General features: G+C 41.0%; 1 protein-coding gene across 1 annotated transcript in view; it reads left to right on the top strand.

Annotated features, from left to right (window-relative positions):
* The window catches only part of pigk (phosphatidylinositol glycan anchor biosynthesis, class K), a 95,668-nt gene that overhangs the window by 20,681 nt on the left and 52,307 nt on the right, over window positions 1–22,680 (top strand). The window contains exons 6-8 of the mRNA XM_084327210.1: window positions 839–935; window positions 14,680–14,797; window positions 19,904–20,014. Of these exons, the coding sequence (XP_084183336.1) occupies window positions 839–935; window positions 14,680–14,797; window positions 19,904–20,014 (326 nt within the window). The remainder of the gene's footprint in view (window positions 1–838; window positions 936–14,679; window positions 14,798–19,903; window positions 20,015–22,680) is intronic.

Genomic DNA, 22,680 nt, shown 5'->3' with positions numbered 1-22,680 from the left:
TAGGAGACCTGGACCGGTCGGGACAGAGCCCTGGAGACTAGCTGTAGGAGGTCCGGTCGGGACAGAGCCCTGGAGACTAGCTGTAGGAGACCTGGACCGGTTGGGACAGAGCCCTGGAGACTAGCTGTAGGAGGTCCGGTCGGGACAGAGCCCTGGAGACTAGCTGTAGGAGACCTGGACCGGTCGGGACAGAGCCCTGGAGACTAGCTGTAGGAGGTCCGGTTGGGACAGAGCCCTGGAGACTAGCTGTAGGAGGTCCGGTCGGGACAGAGCCCTGGAGACTAGCTGTAGGAGACCTGGACCGGTCGGGACAGAGCCCTGGAGACTAGCTGTAGGAGGTCCGGTTGGGACAGAGCCCTGGAGACTAGCTGTAGGAGGGCCGGTCCGGTTGGGACAGAGCCCTGGAAGACAGCTGCTTGAAATGCAGGGGTGGACCGTGCACCTCGGGCAGAGGAGAGAGAGTCCCAACTCCGACCTCCACCCTCTGCGACACTTGTTCCCAACCTCCCGCCGAGGGCTCGCGCTGCACGGCCAAGAAGGCTGCATCATTAATGATTGTATAATGACATTTAAAAGTCTAGACCCTGAAAATAAGACACCCCTTTTTTCAGATTTTTCACTGTCTTATATTTGGGACAAATACCGTACATTTTAATGAACCTTGCAGTTGTGGCCACAAAACCCTTCGCTGCCCTGATCATCTTACAGCGGCTTAGCCCGACAAGCTTTTTAATGAAATCCACATAAGCGCCATGGACCTCATTTTATTTTGAAGGTTATGATTTTACGTTCCATTTTATTGAAGGTTATGGTTTTACACATGTCGTTTTTATTCCAGGTCACGGTGGGAACGGCTTCCTGAAGTTCCAGGACTCTGAGGAGATCAGCAACGTGGAGCTGGCCGACGCCTTCGAGCAGATGTGGCAGAAAAGAAGGTAAAAGAAATACAGATGGGAGGACAAATCTGTTGTTGCCGCTTTCATTCCACGAGGACACAACAGAATCCCACTCGGTTTGACGTCGACACACTGTTGGCTAATGGGTTGAGGTTAAGAAAGATGTTTCTTCTTTTCTACTGAGAATATTGAATCAATGATACAAAAGTACAAAGGGTTTTTACAAGTTTCCTCAGTCAAACAATCTATACTATCAGGGAATCTTTCAATGAACAGAATCGCCACACAATAGAGGTTTTCACCCTGAAAAGCTTGCGAAGGATAAACAACTTGTATAGGATGGTTCCTGGGAACTCATTATGAATGCTTGTTGTGGGGGCTGGGTAGCGCAGTGGACAAAGCACTCGCCTACCACCGAGGGATCGAATCCAGCTGTCAGCGGTACCTCCGGCTTGGTCAGTTGGCCCTACTAACACAATTGGCAGTGTTAGCGGGTGGGAAGCCGGTGGGGTATGTGTCCTGGTCATTGCAAACTGCGACTCGTACTGGTCGGTCGGGGCGCCTGTTCAGCAGGGAGGGGATCTTGGGGAAATGGCGTGAACCTTCCCCCAGTGACTGCGACTCCACATGTATCGGAGGAGGCATGTGGTAGTTCTACACCTTTCCCAGACCAACAGTGGGGGCAATGCGCACAACGACCAGGAAGGGAATTGGCATAACGACTAAATTGGGATGGGAGAAAAATACAGAAAGCCCCCAAAAAAAAAGAAAAAGAAAAAAGGAATGCTTGTTGTGGGTATTGTCGTGCACTCTACTTTGCACGTTGCATGTGCGTTCTTGTCATTTCAGTGTGTCTGTATTTTGGAATCATATTCTAGAATTAAGTCTAAACATCTGTGTATGTGCCTATGTTCTTGTACTTCCTAAGAGTGTGAGTCTGGCACATGCAGTTTAGTGTGTGAGGGTAAAGGTCAATCCTAGAAGAGAGAAACCATATGCGAGTGTGTATATAGATTGTGAATGTAGTGTGTGTGCCCCTTCCGCATCTGGACCCAGAGAGATACAACAGACTATTCCAATACTTTATTATACACTTATTTACCATGGGTGTATAATATATTGATTTATTTGATTACATAACCCATTTGCATAAATTCATTCATTCATTTTATTTTGTTTCGTACATGGGGGTACAGTTAATCTTTGCAAAATATTACCAACATCTTTTCTTTTTTAACATGATACACCTAGGGCCGAAAAGGAGCAAGATGAAGAAAACGTATGTTTCCTGCCCCCTTCCAAACTTCATATTTATTTTAACATAATGGTCAGCTCAAGTGCACCTTACAGCTTCATACCATATAATAATAATCATTACCATAACTATGATAACAATAATAATATGACCATGAATAATAATAAATCAAACAGTACTTTAATGAATCCTCTTCACTTATGACTAAGTAATGTGAAGTGTACTATGAATGAATGAATGAATGAATGAAACCTTTATTGCCCTTCAAGGGAATTTGCTTTGCACAAAGAGAGCAACAAAAAAGCCTAATAGGCACAAATATGAACAATACAGCACAGATAAACAAGACATGAGCATAATAAATATGAACATCATAAAAAGCATGACACTGCATGACCCTCAACGGCACCATGGTGCAAGTGCTAAACAATACAAAATAATCTAAACTTGTTAAGCAGCTGAATGCTGCGTGGGACAAAGGACGTAATGCATCGGTTTGGTTCTAGTTCTAGGCATGCAGTACCTCTGCCCTAAGGGTAAGAGTGCGTACTCGGACCATAATGGGTGCAGTTGATCGGCTATGATCTTTTCTGCCAATTTCCTGGTGTACTGGTCTGACATGTTTGTAATACTGCTTCACCAGTTATCTTACCTCCTAATTTGACCACCCTATCTCATTTATTCTTATGTACACTTAGTGCTCCCCCCAGCACTGAATACAGAAAGTCAGCACAGGTCTTCTAGAACAGGGGTTCCCAAACTTTTTCAGCTCGAGACCCAAACGAGAAATTTGGTGTTTCCCCGGGACCCAAACTTACAAAAATACACCATGAATTGCCATAACATACATTTATAACTACTGATAAAGAACACAACAAACCACGAATTTCAAATGTATATGAAATGTATTTATTTAATTATAAAAGTACATCACAACAATAATCAGAGTGTAATGTTAAGTTGCTCACCACCTCATAACATGTACATACAATTTTGTAACACTTTTAAATGAACAAACATGTTTTACTCCTTTCTATTTCTCACCCCTTTTTCAACTCTCCATTTCTTAACCCCCTCCCTCCGTCCCTCAACCTTAAACCCCAACATTGAGCAACATTCTGATTAATTTGTACTGACTTATTAAAAAATTCTACTGACCTGACATCATGCTAGAAGGGGTATAATATTTAATCTATGGCACATGCTGAGCATTTAGTCTGTTTCTGTATTTGTTTTTCGGGTATGCTAGAGTAGAAAACCCAGATTCACATAAGTATGTGGTGCCAAACTGAATCAACACATCTACAGCTTTTTTATAAACATTTTAAATAAAATTATTATTATTATTATTATTTTATTTTTATTGGCAACCCAATAAAAACGGGCCTGCGACCCATTTTTGGGTCGCGACCCAGAGTTTGGGAAACGCGGTTCTAGAACAGTATCTGCAGAGTTCTGTCCACTTTGGAACTTCTAAGTTTCCTCAAGAGGTACAGACGTGGTTGAGCCTTTGCAGATCTGGCATTGGTGTTCGAGTTCCATGTGAGGTTACTGTTGATAATAGTGTTGTACTATTTCAATGGGCACGTTATGTTGTTCATGGTCACGGTGGGCAGAGAAACAGTTTTGTCTAAAATCAAACCATTTCTTTGGTCTTTTTTGTATTTAAAATCAATGAGTTTTCAGAGCACCAGTTAAATAAAAGTGGTCAATCACAGCTCTATAACTGGTCTCATTGTCAGTAAGAAGGCCGATCAGGGCCACATTGTCCACAAATGTAATCATTTTGCAATAGTCCTGGTGACTAATTAAGTCATTAATGTACAATATGAGCAGCAGAGGCGCGAGGACACAACCTTGTGGTACCCCCAGTCTGATTGCTGATGTACAATGACATAAACTTACTGCTATCATACTATGTTATCTGTAATGGTTATTATGCAGGGAATACATGGGTGCTGTTGTGGAAATTATTAAAAACAAAGGATGAGCCGTTGTGAAATCATTCTGAGTCGAGTTATTAAAAAAAGAAACATAGTTTATTCATCTGTGTCCACAGTGAGCAGTGATCAGTTTACAGAAAGACACGTCATGTTCACACACGAGCGTCTGACCAGAAAGTGACCAAGAGGTCTGGTCAGACGTACATTAATACACAATTGAAATGACGTAACACTAGACATTCAGATATGACAGAAAGGTAAACAAAATGGGCCCAGTTAGGGAAATCAATAACAAGACTTTGTTATGGCTTAGCTAGGGAGAGAAATAACCTTGGCACCTTGGAGTCCTTAAAGAGACACACACAGACTGTAGCCTAGTGTCTGGGCTGTTTATACTAGTTGGTCATATTGAACCAGTCAAGCTGTACAAAGATAGAATATGTATTTTAACACAGATGTATACCATAATTTTCTGACTATAAGCCGCGCCTTTTCCCCCCATTTTTCGACCCTGCGTCTTATATAACGGTGCGGCTAATCTATGGATTTTTATAGCTAACGGCCACTAGGGGACCTCCTAAATCTATGGATTTTACAGGTTACAGTCCACCACCTTTAACTCTCACTCGCTCTTCTCTCACAGGCACACAGCTGCTGCAAGTTAATAAATGGGAGCTTCCTCAAACAGCCATCTCTTTCCCGACAATCCCCTCTGTACATCTAAACACACTTTATATATATTGGTAAAGGATTTGCACTACAACCCATACCTCAGTACACCTTACTGTAAATTGTACATAAATTGTACCTCATCCCATTTCTGCTTTGCACTATATAGTATTGTATATTGGTATATATTGTATATTGTATGCAGGGCACGAAATTAACTTTTTGACTCACCGGCCAGTGGCGGGTAGATGGGAAAAATCTACCCGCCAAGCATATTTCTTACCAGCCAATTTTTTTTTTTATATAATTTTTTAAACATAACATAAAATTAGACACACGAGCATTAACGGTAAATATCCAACGTAAATCACAGAACTATACATTCCATTTGAATCAATATAAATGTAGTTTACGAGATATATACCTAATACTTGCAATCCAATCCAATACATTATGCTCTTGCTCGCTCTTCCCCCCAGGACCCCCACTTGGATAATCCATCCATTTTCATTCGCTTCTACCAGGAATTACAATTCACATGCTAGCCTTTATTCTCTCCACCACTTCTAACCAGATTGCAATGCTGGTTTCATTTTTGTGTCACATATATTTATATTTATACAACGGCATGCAAATTTCTCGATTCTGATTGGCTGAAACAGTCCATTTACACGTCTTTATTGGCAACAATCTACGGTCCTGGGCTCAGGACCCGCCCACAACCGAATCACATATCACTCCGCCGGCTCACTCCGGGAGAAAACAAGATCGCGGACAACAAATGGATATGTTGATAGCGCCATAACGACTAAATATGAAGCGATTCTGTCACTGCGAATGTGTTAGTCCTTTAAACAATGTTGGATGATGTAATTGATGGGTCTTGAGTCATTCTAGAACAAAAGAAAAATCGCGATTTGATTGATTGATTAATTTGCATTTTTTTTTCAATTTCTTTTTCCTTCTCTCTGACTGTCAGCGCTAGCTCTAGTCTCCACCCACCGCCCCCCCCACACACACACACACACACACACACACTCCTGTCTGCAACGCGGGTCAGACTGAGAGAGAGCCGGGTGCTGCGCTGTTCTAAGTGAGCATGGCCTATTGAGTTGATTGATTGATTGATTGATAATTTTATTACTGTACGCTTGGTTTCCAACTGGTTAAGTTTAGGCCCTCTACAGTAGGTTTAAAAAAATAAATAAAAAAATAGGGCGAAGAAAACGTTTTTTTCCTATAGGTCAAAGAAAACTTTTTAATTTGTTTTACCTACTTTCTATAGAAGCATCTAAGAATGAAGTTCTATGGAAAGTAGGTCTGCATTCCCTTAACAATTGTGTGTATTGAGCCGTACTGTATTGTACCCATTCTGCATCTGGTAATAAAATTTTCAATCAATCATTCCAATAATACACAGTTGGATGTGTTAGTTGGTTGGATGCACTTCAAGCTGCTTCCACATGAGGCAACTTCTCTCAATCATTCCAATAATACACAATTGGATGTGTTAGTTGGTTGGATGCACTTCCGATCTGCTTCCACATGGAGGCAAATTGTCTTTTTTGTAGTTGTGGGAACTACTTTTTCTGGCGGATGGTTTTTTCAATAAATCTTCGATTAATGTGTGTTTATTGTATAGAAATAAGGTTGGATGAATGTGGCAGTTGTATAAAAGCTTTACACCACTTGCAGTCGTGATTTGTGAACAATAAACCATGCCTAGGGGGGTCTAACGACCCTCGGCTGCGCCTCGGGCCTAACGACCACCCCTAGGCATGGTTTATTGTTCACAAACCACTCCTGCGTGTGATGTAATGCTTAAATATATATAAAAAAATAATCTGTACATTTCAAGTAGATGGGGTATTATGTTGAAGAATACACTTAAATAAGAGGCCAGAGTCAAATTTTAAGCAAATTATTTTAATATATTCATTGATGATTGATTAATCAATACATGTCAATTCAATCTTAAGCTTAAATTGTAACCTACTGTTAAACATCATCAGACTCCTCACTCTACCCTCTTTGCAGGATTTAACAGAACATAATAAAATGTGAAGGTTTTATAAACCTAACTTAAAGGAAAACTCCAACATTTTGGGAAATTAGCTTATTTAACATCTTCCCTGGAGTTAGACAAGAAGATACATACCTTTTTTGTCTCTGTGTGTGCATTTAGCTTTGGGAACAGTCGCTCCGTTAGCGTAGCTTAGCTTCATCACTGGAAGTGGGGGAGGACAATAGCCTGACGTTCCCTTACAGTGTATACAGTCACCAAATACACTCCAAATACAACTCCAAAACGTTCATGTAAACATGTTGTGACCTGTGTATTTACCACGTGGAGAAATAAAAAATAATTTAATTAGACAATTACGTTTTCTAAGCAAATATACTCGGAACAATTTTTTGCCTAAGCACTCGTCTCTGCGCGCAGTCAGTGATTTCTACGTGAAGCTGTGTTTGTGGACATTCTCATTAATTCAAAGGATCCGAACCGATTGAAGTTTATGGATACCATGACTTAAAATCCTCTTACCTTGATGATTAAAAGCCTCCCCAATTTAGAAAACAGTAATCCAATGGCTGGTATTGATAATATAATACTAACTACTGCACGTAGCTAACCGGAGCTAACACAGAACCGGATGGTCACTAAAGCAAATATAATGACTTCCTTTCTGGGGTTTATAGCAGCGGAAAACGTTTATTTTGTACATTATCTAACGTTAACACAAACCTAAACTAACTTTAGGTTAGTTGTGTTGTGCTAGTTACTGAAAAATAGTAACTCAGTTACTTTACTAGTTACTCATTTCAAAAGTAACTCCGTTACGTTACTAGTTACTTACACCCAAAAGTAATGCGTTACTGTGAAAAGTAACTATTTAGTTACTTGAAGAATAAAAAAAATTGCTCCCATGCAGATACTCAAAATCGGTTGATCAACTTGACAGTTTCCATTCACATCACTGAACTCTGCTAAGCAATGTGGTCTAGAGATACAAACACAAATCTGACACAAACACAAATGTCCCGACGTAATAAGAAATGCACCGTGCCTAATTGCTCGGGGAGGTTGAGCGCAGGCACGTTTAGGTTGCGCGCATGCACGTTTAGGTTGCGCGCATGCACGTTTAGGTTGAGCGCATGCACGTTTAGGTTCTAGGTTGAAAATAAGTGCTTGAACAGCCTTGATATCTGTCGCCGGAGCGTTTCATTATAATAAACCGTCTTGCAACGTTGTTTATGATATCAATCGTGCATTGCAACGTTAGAATAGTTAGGATATCAATTGTGCATGAAAGGACTATATTTATATTGTTTGATTAGTATTGATGAGATTCGTTGATCAACTTGAGTTTCCATTCATTTACATTCACATCACTGCACTCACCTCACCAGTGTCTGTCGAGATGTAACGTTAATTCCAGCAGCAACATTTTCTTTATCTCATTTCCATGTTGTACTATATTCTCTCTCCAAGTAGTTGGAAATAGTTTTCCGTCCCATTTGCTGTGTGTCGCCTCGTATCATTCTACGCGGGTGGTGAGTGGATTTGGATGAGTCCTGGTAGTTAACGTTAACTTAGACTCCAGTATATTTGAGCCAAAACACAAATGACATAACTAAAACGTTATTTTCTTTTCGCTCGACAAAAGAGAAATACGCGAGGGCGCTGGGCGCTGCCATTATCAGTCAGGAATAGTAAACAAAACACGCCCCCAGCACAGCATTTCCCCGCAGCCAGAGAGGATATGAGGATAATAATAATAATAATAATAATAATCACTACCACTCGCTATCAATCTACGCCATATATAACGCAAATAACGCAGTGACGAACCATTCAGTAACGTAAGTAGCGTTACTGAATTTCAAAAGTAATGCGTTAGAGTACTAGAACTCGCCAAAAGTAACTTCGTTACTGTAACGCGTTACTTTGTAACGCGTTAGTCCCAACACTAGGTTTGTGTTAACGTTAGATAATGTACAAAATAAACGTTTTCCGCTGCAATAAACGTTGCACTTTTATTTTGAAAACCCCAGAAAGGAAGTCATTATATTTGCTTTAGTGACCATCCGGTTCTGTGTTAGCTCCGGTTAGCTACGTGCAGCTAAATTGGGGAGGCTTTTAATCGTCAAGGTAAGAGGATTTTAAGTCATGGTATCCATAAACTTCAATCGGTTCGGATCCTTTGAATTAATGAGTGTCCACAAACACGGCTTCACGTAGAAATCACTGACTGCGCTCAGAGACGAGTGCTTAGGCAAAAAATAGTTCAGAGTATATTTGCTTGGAAAACGTAATTGTCTAATTCAATTATTTTTTATTTCTCCACGTGGTAAATACACAGGTCACAACATGTTTACATGAACGTTTTGGAGTTGTATTTAGAGTGTATTTGGTGACTGTATACACTGTAAGGGAACATCAGGCTATTGTCCTCCCCCACTTCCAGTGATGAAGCTAAGCTACGCTAACAGAGCAACTGTTCCCAAAGCTAAATGCACGCACAGAGACAAAAAAGGTATGTATCTTCTTGTCTAACTCCAGGGAAGATGTTAAATAAGCTAATTTCCCAAAATGTTGGAGTTTTCCTTTAAACCTCCTCAATCATGTCCTCATCAGAGTCCACAATCTCATTGATTTACTACCGATGACAAACGTGTTGTTTCTGTTTTTCTTTTTGACTTTGACTGTGAGAAAATAATAATCACACACAAAGGGATAATGGCTTATAGCAAACTTAATGATTTTTTGAATATTTCAGATAATGAAATGAAATGTTTATCAACTATCCAGTTAGTATTTATACTGTAACGTTTGGCTTTAAATCATATTGAACGTAGAGAGAGAGAGCGAGAGAGCGAGAGCGATGAATGAAAATGGGGGGACCCTCATGTAAACAAGACGAAAGTCTTTCTCTGGTCTGCATCCCCTTAACAATTGTATGTATTGAGCTGTACTGTACTGTACCCATTCTGCAATCTGTTAATAAAGTTTTCAATCAAGCGAGAGCGAGAGAGAGAGAGAGGAGATGCGCCCAGTATGGTTCTGCGGGGCTGCAGCTGGTTACTATTGTTCTGCGGGGCTGCAGCTGGATACTATTGGGAGAGAGAGCCCCTGTCTGAGTCGCGTAGTTGATGATGTCACACACACTAGACTAGGATGTCAACACACAGAGCCTGGATGCATGGAGCGATATAATTAACACTTTGGCTGCCATGGGTTAAATTAATGATATACCATAGATTGCCAGCGCTATTTGTCTATGGAGAACGTCCCCTTCTTTGCAGGGCTATAACTTTTTAAATTCTATTGCTACATTGCCATTATTAGGGCCCATTCAAAGTCCTATATGTATTGTTCATTGTGTAGCAACGTTAAACTTTTTCATTCACATATTCATAGTAAAGTATGGTCTAATGTATAAGTATGTTTTCATCTCTTTCTGCAACTTTCTCCAGAACGTGATATATAGCCCCAAATGCATTATATTGATGATGAAATACAGTTTGATGGCAATCAGCGCGATATAAAAAATTCCAACTAGACGTACTTCTAGAAGTTACTACACGTCATCTGATGTTGACCGGATGGGCGAGGGGGCGTTTATAATTCCGTGGGCAGCGTTATACCAATCATCTAATGTGGGTCAAATGTTGATAAAAGCAGTTAGTATCGAAGATGGTAACGTTACACGCTGAAACTCACCCCAGTCTCCGCGCGCCGTTGGGCGATCATCGTCGAGTAGAAATTTTATCATTATGGGATATATTATTACCCGGTCCATCTCCAGCTTGTATAATGGTATATACGTCCAAATCATGTTGTTTATCGAGTTATTGGCAATCGATCGCTATGTAGAGTGACGAGCTAGAGTGCCGGAACCTATCCCGAGTGGCCGGAAGCAATAGGGCCGACCAGCAAAACCTCTACTGCGCTTCCTGTTAAGCAGTTGCGCCGATCGGCCACCAGATGGCGCTCCTGAACCGCCAGAGAGCTCAGTGGGTCCTGCTGGTGAATCTCAGGCCAGCGGAGGGGGAATATGAATCCGATTCCAGATTTTTGAAATATTGATATAAGGACGCTGTACAGCGTCCCCCGGCAACTTTAGCATCGCCAGCAAAGACGTTGTAAATCGTTTTTAGGCAGTCAAAGTGTTAAGAAACTAATAGCCAATAAATGTGAAGTTATCTTTGAACCCCTGTTGTCAAGCCTCGTTAATATAACCCCTTTCCTCACTAATGGAACTGGTTTTGTGGACTCACTGACGGTGCTTTGAGCGTTTCCAGGGTAGCAGCTAATGCTAATTAGCTTAGCTTAGTCAGCTCATGGTCTTAATGAAATGATAGGAAAAGCTCTGCGAAACGTTCTTTTGTTAGGTGGTCCCGCTCTCGCTGCCGCGGTGGGTTTTCTTTTTAGCGAATGAATGAATGAATGAATGAATGAATGAATGAATGAAAACTTTATTTAACAGATTGCAGAATGGGTACAATACAGTACGGCTCAATACACACAATTGTTAAGGGGATGCAGACCTGAGAAAGACGTTTGTCTTGTTTACATCAGGGTCCCCCGGTAAGCGGTCTGCTTACTCTCATAGTTCCACATTATTTGTAACCCATTTAAAGTTATTAAGCTAACGTTAGCTCCCTACAGTGCAAGCAGGCGCCGCGGGCAGTCGGGACAGAAGAGTAGTGGATGTGACATCGGTAAACAAGCCACAAATTAGGCCTGTCGTAAGACCAAAACACACAGCAGTTTTAATAATTTTACATGACTATTTTGTGACCCGCCACATGGCGGACGGACCTCTCAGTGGCACTCGCCAAACCTAAAATCTGGTTGCCAATGGCGGGTGGCGGGCTTTAATTTCGGGCCCTGATTGTATGGTAACTCAGTTACTTCTATTCTGCATCGAACATTGTACATATGTATATACTGAACACTGTGTCTACGTACGTGACTTCTATTTTTACTTCTATTTTTACATGCTATACTATTTTATTTTATTTCATACTTATCTTTTGTCTAGCACAGTCTCTGGAGCGTAACAGAAAGAAGCATTTTGTATAAAAGTATTCTGTACTTCTGTATGACAACTATTAAAGAAACTTGAAACTTGTGCACGAACCCTTACATATGGTAATTAAACATTAAAACACCTGCGGCTTATAGTCCAGTGCGTCTTATATATGTACACATCATTCAATTTAGCTGCTGCGGCTTATATTCAGGTGCGGCTTATAGTGCGAAAATTACGGTAGATAACATTCCCATAACAGTGCACACACCCATATACAAGACCCATTGAAAGAGACTCCATGGTACAATGAGCTTGATAGTTTAATGGTTGTGTTTGTGTGAATGGCCTGATGATTCATTTCGCTATGCTGCCCGGGTAAATTAGCGAGAGGGTGAACGAGGTGGAATAGGGCTGCTGCCAGCGGCGTTTACCTTTTTTGTCCTCCAGGTTTCAGCCTGTCAATATTGTGTGTCTGTTTGGAATCCTGAGAGTGGGAGACACAGGGGCCGCCTGGATGAAAGCTTTGTGACGCCAGCCTTGGCGCTGATGCGATAATTGCAGGCTTGATCCTGCCGAATGATGCCGTCTTCGTGACTTTGTCGCCTCCCGGCCAATACACCCTTCATTAGGTACAATCTAAGCTCCCCCGCCCCTCCTCACCTCTGGAGTGGCGGACTTAAGTAGTCTCTAATTGCAGTTGTGAGTGCCGTCCTTCAGGTGAGACGTTAACCCGAGATCTTGACCAGGTTGTTAAAGAACCGGTCTAATTATGTTAATTCAGTCCGAGAATTGTGGAACGTTTTATGGTAGAGGAGCAATTCTTTTCCAGCTTCGTATATATATATATATCATTTGATTGTTATAAATGTTTTACAGTAGGTCACAGCCAACTCTCAGTATGTTGAGGGGGCGTGGCCCTCCGTTAATTGAAAGGAGATGTCAAGTTGCCGTCATAATACGGGGAGCTTTCCAACGTAAACACATTTTTGAGACCAGCGTGATCGGTTGCTATCGGGAGATTCACTTTGGCAAAAGTAAATTGTCACAGTTGCTGTGGATATTTTTGAACCACTGAAACCAACTGAATTGTAACAAACCGGCTCCAATCCAACCAAATGGGGCAACCATGATACATGTCCTTTAAAACCATGATACATGTCCTTTTTAAAACCATGATACATGTCCTTTTAAAACCATAATACATGTCCTTTTAAAAAAACACGATCATGATACATGTTCCTCTCCAAAATATGAATCTCTCAGTATAATCAGATGTGTCTTCATATGTTCTACTGAGGAAATGGTTGCAAACCGTACATTGTATCAAATATTATGACTTTGTACTTTCTAAGTTTTCTAGCTGGCCTCTGAAACTCATTATTTACATAATTTATACTCAACTTTACATTGACAGTTGCTCAATGTAGCTCAGGAGGAAGAGAGGTTGTCTGGTAATCTGAAGGTTCCCCATTCGATTCCAGCTCCTCCCGGCAGCGTGTCGCGGCAAGACACTTACTGTAACCATAACTAACTGCTCCCTTGCACGGCCGCCTCCGCCGTCGGTGTGTGAGTAAATGGGTGAATGTGAGGCAAAGCACTCTATGAATGTAGTGCATTTATAAATGCAGTCCATTTACATGCCTTCTGTTAAATAACAAGGCCACCTAATTATCCATCTCCTCCATTTCCTGCCCTACATTATGAGGGGCTTTCAGTGTCTTGTCCATTCATTCATTCTAATGTTTTGGCTCGATGGGGGGTGGGTTGTGAAAGGAAGAGGAGCAAAGGCTTGTGGGTGTCGTCGGGCAGAGGAGCGAATTGAGTGGAGCAGTTGGTTTGTACTCCGTCACCACGACAACCGCTGTTAGAATCAGAGGCTCGGGGACTACTATGTACGATTGAGGCGAATGTGACGTACGTTACGTCGGCCATACCTACGACTCGACAATGGAACCGGTTGTTCTAGAAAAGATTGTTTGATTTCCTGTCGGATATTGACATTAGCGAACACTGCAACAAGGAAACTATAAAAGAAGGAAGGGTCATCATGACTGCTCTGCTTGGTGCCAGATTTAGGTGCCAGTTCTATTGAAGCCTGCATTAAAATTCTAAATATACCAGCTATATACCAGCTATCCGAGGAAATATACATCAACCAATATATCAAATGTTAACTAGTTAATGCAACAAATTGCAGATGATTCTCACATCCAAGGTAATAACCTGTTTAAATGGCTGATCCCATTCAACTCAATGTCGGCCGAACTGAAAGGTTCCACACTTGTTACCAATGTGCGTTCACGTGCTACACTGTAACGTGACGACCCTTCCTCCTCCTTTTTTTTTTATCCACTTTTTCTCCTCCTGTTTTTCTGTGTTTTTGTTTTTCTCCCTTCCCAATTTTAGTCGTTGTGCCAATTCCCCCCTCCCCTTCCTGGTCGTTGCTCGCATGTGCCCCCCACTGGTCAGTCTAGGGAGCCCTGAAGTCTATCGGATGCTTCCTCCGAGACATAGGAGACAGCCAGCAGCATCTTTTCACCTGCCAGCGCGGACTCTCATTGGCGAGGTGTAACGTGTGGGAGGTCACACTACCCTCGCCATCTCCCTCCCTCGCTGTGCAGGCGCCCTGACCGACCTGTAGGACCCTTCCTCCTTTTATAGTTTCCTTGCACTGCGACAGGAGTTATACGTATTTGTCCGAGCTGTTGCCTGGCAACACAATTCCGACCATATTCACACGGTGTCTGTTTAGCTCTTTTGTCACGCTCTGGTTGGGATGGGAACAGGGTGGAAAGGAATCCCGACCTAAGTAGCGAAATTGCTAGCCGTGTGAATAGCTTTATACATTTGTTTGTTTGTGTTCACCTCCCGTCCAGGTACAACGAGCTGCTGTTCATCATCGACACCTGCCAGGGCGCCTCCATGTACGAGAGGTTCTACTCTCCTAACCTCATGGCTCTGGCCAGCAGCCAAGTCGGAGAGGACTCCCTGTCTGTGAGTTAGTAGATAGTAGTATAGACATAGTAGTAGATAGTAGTTAGTAGTATAGACATGGCACATAGTAGATACTAGTATAGACATATTAGCAAAGTATATAGTAGTATAGACATAGTAGCAAAGTACATAGTAGTTAGTAGTATAGACATAGCACATACTGTAGATATGGAAGCAAAGTACATAGTAGATAATAGAATAGACCAGGGATGTCAGACTCGTATCAGGCAGTGGGCCGGATTTGTTCAAATGAGACCTCATGAGGGCCGGGTTAGCCTACTTGTTGTTAAAATCACACTTGACTCAACACATGGATACTGTATTTAGGCTATATTTGAAATCATTCAGGCCTACAGATCAATGAGAAATTGCATGTGGCACAAAACGCAACACACAATGTACAATTACATAAAGCAGACGCGTTCTGCAATAGAAGTGGAACGGAAAGCATTTTCCTATCCATGCAAATAGCCAACATTTCAAGTAGAAGAGAAGTGCAACAAAATAGATCAAGTGCCATAGAAAACATGTTTCTTATTCATACATATAACAATAACTAGGCTACATAGTGTATTTCAATATCGGTTTTATTGATTAATGATATATTTGAAAGAATGCAGGTTATAGCTATAAAACGCCAAATGTCTGTCCCATTGTACCAACCAATGGGATATATTGCATATTTGCTATAACCTGCATTCTTTCAAATGTATAATTAATCAATAAAACAGATATTTAACAAATAAGAGATACAAATGCCATAGAAGGCATTTAATAATTATTATTTTCATTCATTCAATCATTTCACAATAATTGTATATTGTGTTTGAATATCTGAGTAATTAAGTAATTATACATTTGTCCAAAATAGCTGGTTCAGATATGGTTAATCCAGCTGCCCTGTGATCAGTAGAATCCAGTGCGCTATAGTAGGCCTAGAAAAGGGAACAAAATACGACAGGGGGGGGGGGGGGGGGGGGGGGGGTTGAGTGGGTCATTCTACCAATGGACTTAGTGGCCTGCAATATAAGTGCAATTGAGGGTGGAAAAGGAAGAGGCTACTTACATTGTCACTTGCTGGTCGACACCTGACACATTTTGGCTTTTACCAGCCTGTCGACAATTGTCATTTAGATGTCCGTGTGTCAGACGATTGCGCAGTTTGGACTTGTTAATGTTTTTTTTTAATAACTTTCTTTATTGGAAGTTTTCAGAAAATAAAAAGTACAGATAATTATACAAATTATACATCTCTCCCCCCATTTCCCGTTCCTATCCCCTAGCCCCTCCCCATCCCATCCACGGAGAGCGATAACAAACATACAATACAAAACCAACAAAAAAAAATCAATCAGCAGGGAGCGAAGAGAGTATCTAGAGGAGGAGAGTTCCATGTCGACCCACACCGGGCATAAGTTGTGTGTCGTGCCCCTCATCCAATATAAAAGTTTGTGAATGTTACACGACCAATAGTAGTGCTGGAAATTAGGCAGTGCCAGTCCCCCTAGCTCTTTGGGGAGCTGTAGTATTGATCTCCTCATCCGTGGGATCTTATTACCCCAGAGGAAGGAGCTTATTAATCGATTGAGTGTCTTAAAGAACGACTTCTTAACATCTTAAAGGAAAACTCCAACATTTTGGGAAATTAGCTTATTTAACATCTTCCCTGGAGTTAGACAAGAAGATACATACCTTTTTTGTCTCTGTGCATGCATTTAGCTTAGGGAACAGTCGCTCCGTTAGCATAGCTTAGCTTCATCACTGGAAGTGAGGCGGGGCCGGAGCCTTACAGTGTATAGTTTGATTGATTGATTGAAAAGTTTATTAACAGATTGCAGAATACACTCCAAATACAACTCCAAAACGTTCATGTAAACATGTTGTGACCAGTGTATTCACCACGTGGAGAAATACAAAATAATTGAATTAGACAATTACGTTTTATAAGCAAATATACTCGGAACAATTTTTTTGCCCAACCACTCCTCTCTGAGCACAGCCAGTGATTTCAACGTGTCGTCGTGATTGTTGACATTCTCATTCATTCAAAGGATCCGAACCGATTGAAGTTTATGGATACCATGACTTGAAATCCTCTTACCTTGACGATTAAAAGCCTCCACAATTTAGAAAACAGTAATCCAATGGCTGGTATTGTTATACCGGACGCTCTGAGCTAACCGGAGCTAACGCAGATCAGGATGGTAAAGCATATATAATGACTTCCTTTCTGGGGTTGTCAAAATAAAAGTGCAACGTTTATAGCAGCGGAAAACATTTATTTTGTACATTATCTAACGTTAACACGAACCTAAACTAACGTTACAACTAACCTAAAGTTAATCGGTTCGGATCCTTTGAATGAATGAGAATTCCCTAAGCTAAATGCACGCACAGAGACAAAAAATTTATATCTTCTTGTCTAACTCCAGGGAAGATGTTAAATAAGCTAATTTCACAAAATGTTGGAGTTTTCCTTTAAGCCCGGAGCCCTATTTTCTGAAAATCTGCCTAAAATACATACCTAAGTAAATGGAATATTGCTACACTTCTACAAGGTCGATTTGCATATTCTTGGTATCTAGGGACATCTATGGACCTCAGTGAATGTATTCCCAGTGTCAGAAATATTGTGTCTACTAGGCTTGCTTAAATTGTGATGAAACAAAGAAGAATATGAATTAGGATTTTTCTTTGCATCTTTGACAGTGAATAACACCATGCTAATAATGACAGAACATTAAAAACTGCCACTGATCTCGTTCAGTACCTTCTTGAGATCATGTGTACAAAAAACTAAGGAAATGAATAAAGGGAAGATGATTAAACAGAAGGTTCTGTAGATACAGTACTGAATTCTCTCATCCGGACCAATGCAATTTGAAGTATTAATAGCAGGCTTATAAATTACCTTATTATAGCCAATTCGCACATTTATATATACATATATTATCTTTCAAATGCCCGAGTTCAATTTGGATTTAGTATCACCAGGCATGCATAAGAACAGATAATGAAATCTACTGTAATGTACAGTAACTTTTTTATTTTGATCAGGGTGGCACCATTTTGAAACTATTTTTAAATCTAATTGCTAAAAATTATTGACGGGTCGAGATTTTAGACGGGGGAAGTGGACTGCGTTGTGCTGAGATAGCTGCGTCTCCCACAGAGCCAATTTCATTTGAAAAGCACGAACGCTATCATAGTACTCTGTGACAAGTTTGTTGCGGCCCTGCATGCTACTGTAACATTCAACACATGTTCTGTAATATCTACTAAAAAGGCAAGATCCCTAAGCCAGTGTGGATCATCCAACTCGGTCATTGGCTTTCCTTTCTGCTCCATGAATTGAGAAATCTACGTCCGTAATTTGAGCACTCCGTAATAGTGTTTGAGGACTGCTCCTCGGCTCAACCAACGGACCTCAGTGTGGTAGGGCAGGCCGTGACTAATATTGCGTTCTGTAAAAGTGCATAGAATTGCCGATGGTTAAGTCCTTTGGCTCTAATAAAATGTACAGTTTGGATAACAACACGCATTACATTGTCCATTTTCAGGCTCTTACTGCATAACTGTCAGTGCACCAATATATATATATTTTTTAAATCCTGCTTTCCAAAAACACCTTGGAGGCCGGATGAAACCTGCTGGCGGGGCCGTATCACTGACATCCCTGGTATAGACATAGTGGCATAGTAGATAATAGTATAGACATAGTAGCAAAGTAGATGGTAGTATAGACATAGTAGCAAAGTAGATGGTAGTATAGACATACTGTAGTAGCATAGTACATAGTAGTTAGTAGTGTATAGACATAGTACATAGTAGTATAGACATAGTAGCAAAGTAGATAATAGTATAGACATAGTAGCGTAGTAGATGGTAGTATAAACATAGTAGCAAAGTACACAGTAGATAGTAGTATAGACATAGTAGCATTGTATATAGTAGTATAAACATAGTAGCAACGTACAGTACATAGTATATGGTAGTATAGACATAGTAGCAAAGTAGATGGTATAAACATAGTAGCAAAGTAGATGGTAGTATAAACATAGTAGCAAAGTAGATAGTATAAACATAGTAGCAAAGTAGATAGTAGTATAAACATAATAGCAAAGTAGATAGTAGTATAAACATTAGGGATGTCCGATATTATCGGCCGACCGATATTATCGGCCGATATCGGCAGTAAAATGTGATATCGGAAAATATCGGTATCGGTAAAAAAAAAAAAAAACAATAACAATTTTTTTTTTTTTTTTTTTTTTTTTTAACATTTATTTAACCTTTATTTACCCAGGCAAGCAAGTAAGAACCAATTCTTATTTTATTTATTGTCAAAAGTATGCATGTTGGTTTAAAATGTTCATTTTTACTTTTTTAATGATCATATTTTGCACAGATAATGCTTACATTTAGAAAGCCTTTTGAATGCATCCAGTGAAATTATTAGTTACCTGAAATTATTCCGTTTTTTGGGGGGGAAACCCTGCATATATCGGTATCAGTTGATATCGGTATCGGTATCGGTATCGGAAATTGGAGTTGGACAATATCGGAATATCGGTATCGGTAAAAAAGCCAATATCGAGCATCCCTAATAAACATAGTAGCAAAGTAGATAGTAGTATATCGTTTAAACATAGTAGCAAAGTAGATGGTATAAACATAGTAGAAAAGTAGATAGTAGTATAAACATAGTAGCAAAGTACATAATAGTAAAAGATCTTTCTTAAATTTTTTTATTAATTTTTGTATTAATTGATGTTCAATGGAACACAGGTCCCTTGACATTAGGAGTGTTGAAATAATGCTCTCTTGTTAGAAAGCAGTCATTCTCTCTCAGCACATAAACCTCAAAATGTGCCAAAGCAAACCATACACTGACCTCACTGCTCACCATATCCAGGCAGACACTCATCTCCCCCATGTCTCCTTGTCTTACTGGACAAAGCCCATGTCACTGGTGTTTACACACACACACGCACACACACACGCACACGCACACACGCACACACATAGGTATACGTGTGATGGGTCACTTCCTGTCGTTGTCTAAACTGTGTGGAGTAGTAATGTTCCTCTCCCTCCCCTCTCCAGCACCAGCCAGACCTGGCTATAGGAGTCCACCTGATGGACCGCTACACCTTTTATCTGCTGGAGTTCCTGGAGGACATCCACCCTGCCAGCACCGCCAACATGAACGACCTGGTGAGGATCTCTCTTTAGTGTGTGTGTGTGTTTTTTATTTTTATTCAAACCTTTATTTAGGACAATTGAGGTCACCCTCATTTTCAATATCGGCGAGACTTAGACATTTCAATGCATACATTTTCTACAATACATGTACACCTTCACACATGGACCGCAGCCCAAAGTGCCCCACAGCAAGTAGCAGAACATGAACATAGGCATAAAATCAGCATACAGTCGACAGAATAAAAACAATATTATAAATACATAATACTTATATTTATTGGCAAATAATTTGCACTACAAACCATACCTCAGGACACCTTACTGTAAATTTTACCTAAATTGTACCTCATCCCATGTCTGCTTTGCACTATATAGTATATTGTATATTAGTATATTGCATAGTATATTGTATGGTAACTCAGTTACTTCTATTCTGCATTGAACATTGTACATATGTACATACTGAACACTTGTGTCTACGTACGTGACTTCTATCTTATACTTGCTATACTTATTTTATACTTATCTATTTTTGTCTAGCACAGTCTCTGGAGCGTAACAGAAAGAAGCATTTTGTATAAAAGTATTCTGTACTTCTGTATGACGACTAATAAAGAAACTTGAACTTGAAGAAACTTGAACTTGGACAGGAGTGATGTGTTCACGGGACCGGGTGTTCTATTTTTTACTTGCTATACTTGTTTTATTTCATACTTATCTTTTGTCTAGCACAGTCTCTGGAGCGTAACAGAAAGAAGCATTTTGTATAAAAGTATTCTGTATGACAACTATTATTAAAGAAACTACTTATATAATAATATATTATACAATATGTATAAAATACAATAAAAGTAGTGCAACGTAGAACGTGCAGACATAAGAATAGGTACTAAAATAAGTACAGTGTTGCTCAAAGGCATGTTGTGAACCCCCCCGGAACAGCCAGTCCCCAAACACGGGGACGGGTACACAGAAGGAAAACACAAACAGCCCTGTGCCACTCACATCACCATGCACATCTTCCATGGAGCCTGCCATGTTGCACCGCCATGTTTCTACAGTAGCCCAGGAGGGACAACTGTGGGTGAATATAGCCGAAGTCGTAATAACTTACTCAGTCAATCGAGATCCGGTTAATACAATTTATTAACTCTGAATGAAAGTATCAAATACAAATGACTCTGAGAATAATTGCTGGAGGGCTCTCACAAAGGTAACTACAGTAGCTGGGATACCTGGGAGAAGAGAGAGACTTACATTTGGGGAACCGTCTTTATAGAAACGGAAGAGGGGGGCACAATAGAACTGGGGGTTGGGTGAGATAGCTCAAAGGGAGGAGACAAGGTCTTTATCCTCCACACAACCCAAACAGTGGCTCTAGAGAGGGCCTTTCGCCAGTTCCGTGGCCATCGTAGGTTTTTTTTGTATCCACTTTTTCTCCTTTTTCTATTTTTCTCCCATCCCATTTTAGCCGTGCCAATTCTCCCCTGTCTTGATCGTTGCTCGCATGTGCCCCCCACTGGCCGGTTGTAGGGAGGATAGAAGCCTTGCATCACATGTCCCCTCCGATACATGTGTAGGCAGCCAGTCGCATCTTTTCACCTGCCAGCGCGGACTCTCATTTGGCGAGGAGTAACGTGTAAGAGGCTCACACTGCCCCCGCCATTTTCCTGTCTCTGCTGTGCAGGCGCCCCAACCGACCTGTAAGAGTCGCTGTTTACAACGTCCAGATTACCACCCATCGACTTCCCACCCACTAACTCTGCCAATTGAGTTAGTATGACGGCCGGCCCAAGCCGGAGGCAACGCCAACAGCCCGATTCGATACCGGTGTCTCATGCGTTGGTGACGAGTGCAATGTCCGCTGCGCGACCCAGCCGCCATGGCCATCGTAGGTTTTGTAGTTTATCAGTGAGCTGGATGCAATCCTACCTGGAGGGCAGAGAACAGATGGTAGAGGTAAACGGTACCCTACCGCCCCCCCTCCTAGTGAACTGTGGTGTTCCACAAGGAAGCATACTAGGACCGTTACTGTTCCTAATTTATGCAAATGACATGTCATCAGCTTGTGACTTCAACTTGTTCCTGTTCGCGGACGACTCAGCCCTGCTGGTCTCTGACAAGAACAAGTTACAGGTTGAACAAACCCTCAGCTCAGAACTCGGCAGAATCGGCACCTGGCTCGCTGATAACAAACTATCATTACACCTGGGTAAAACAGAGTCCATTCTCTTCGGATTGATTGATTGATTGAATCGGATCAAATAACAAACTCTGCAAGACCAACGGCTTCTCTGTTACAGTGGGTGACAATATTGTCACAAGGAAAGATGACATACCTGGGTTCCATCCTAGAGGCAAATCTTTCTTGTGACAAGATTACATCCAATGTAATCAAAAAAGTCAACCAATGAACAAGATTCTTGTACCGGATCTCCTCTCTCTGGTAAACAAAAATACCCTGAAGACTCTAACAGGAGCACTCATTCAAGGGTACTACGACTATGCTTGTACCTCATGGTACCAAAGCACCTCAAATGCACTAAAAACAAGATTACAAACATCACAAAACAAACTGGTCAGACTACTGCTTGACCTTACTCCTAGAACCCACCTCACCCCTGCCCACTTTGACAACCTAGAATGGCTTAGAGTAGACGACAGAGTACAGCAACTTG

Source organism: Notolepis coatsorum (genome assembly GCF_963971535.1).
Source record: "Notolepis coatsorum genome assembly, chromosome: 13".
NCBI lineage: Eukaryota > Metazoa > Chordata > Actinopteri > Aulopiformes > Paralepididae > Notolepis > Notolepis coatsorum.
The sequence above is the reverse complement of the archived record's forward strand: the minus strand, read 5'-3'. Positions and strand labels throughout refer to the sequence as shown.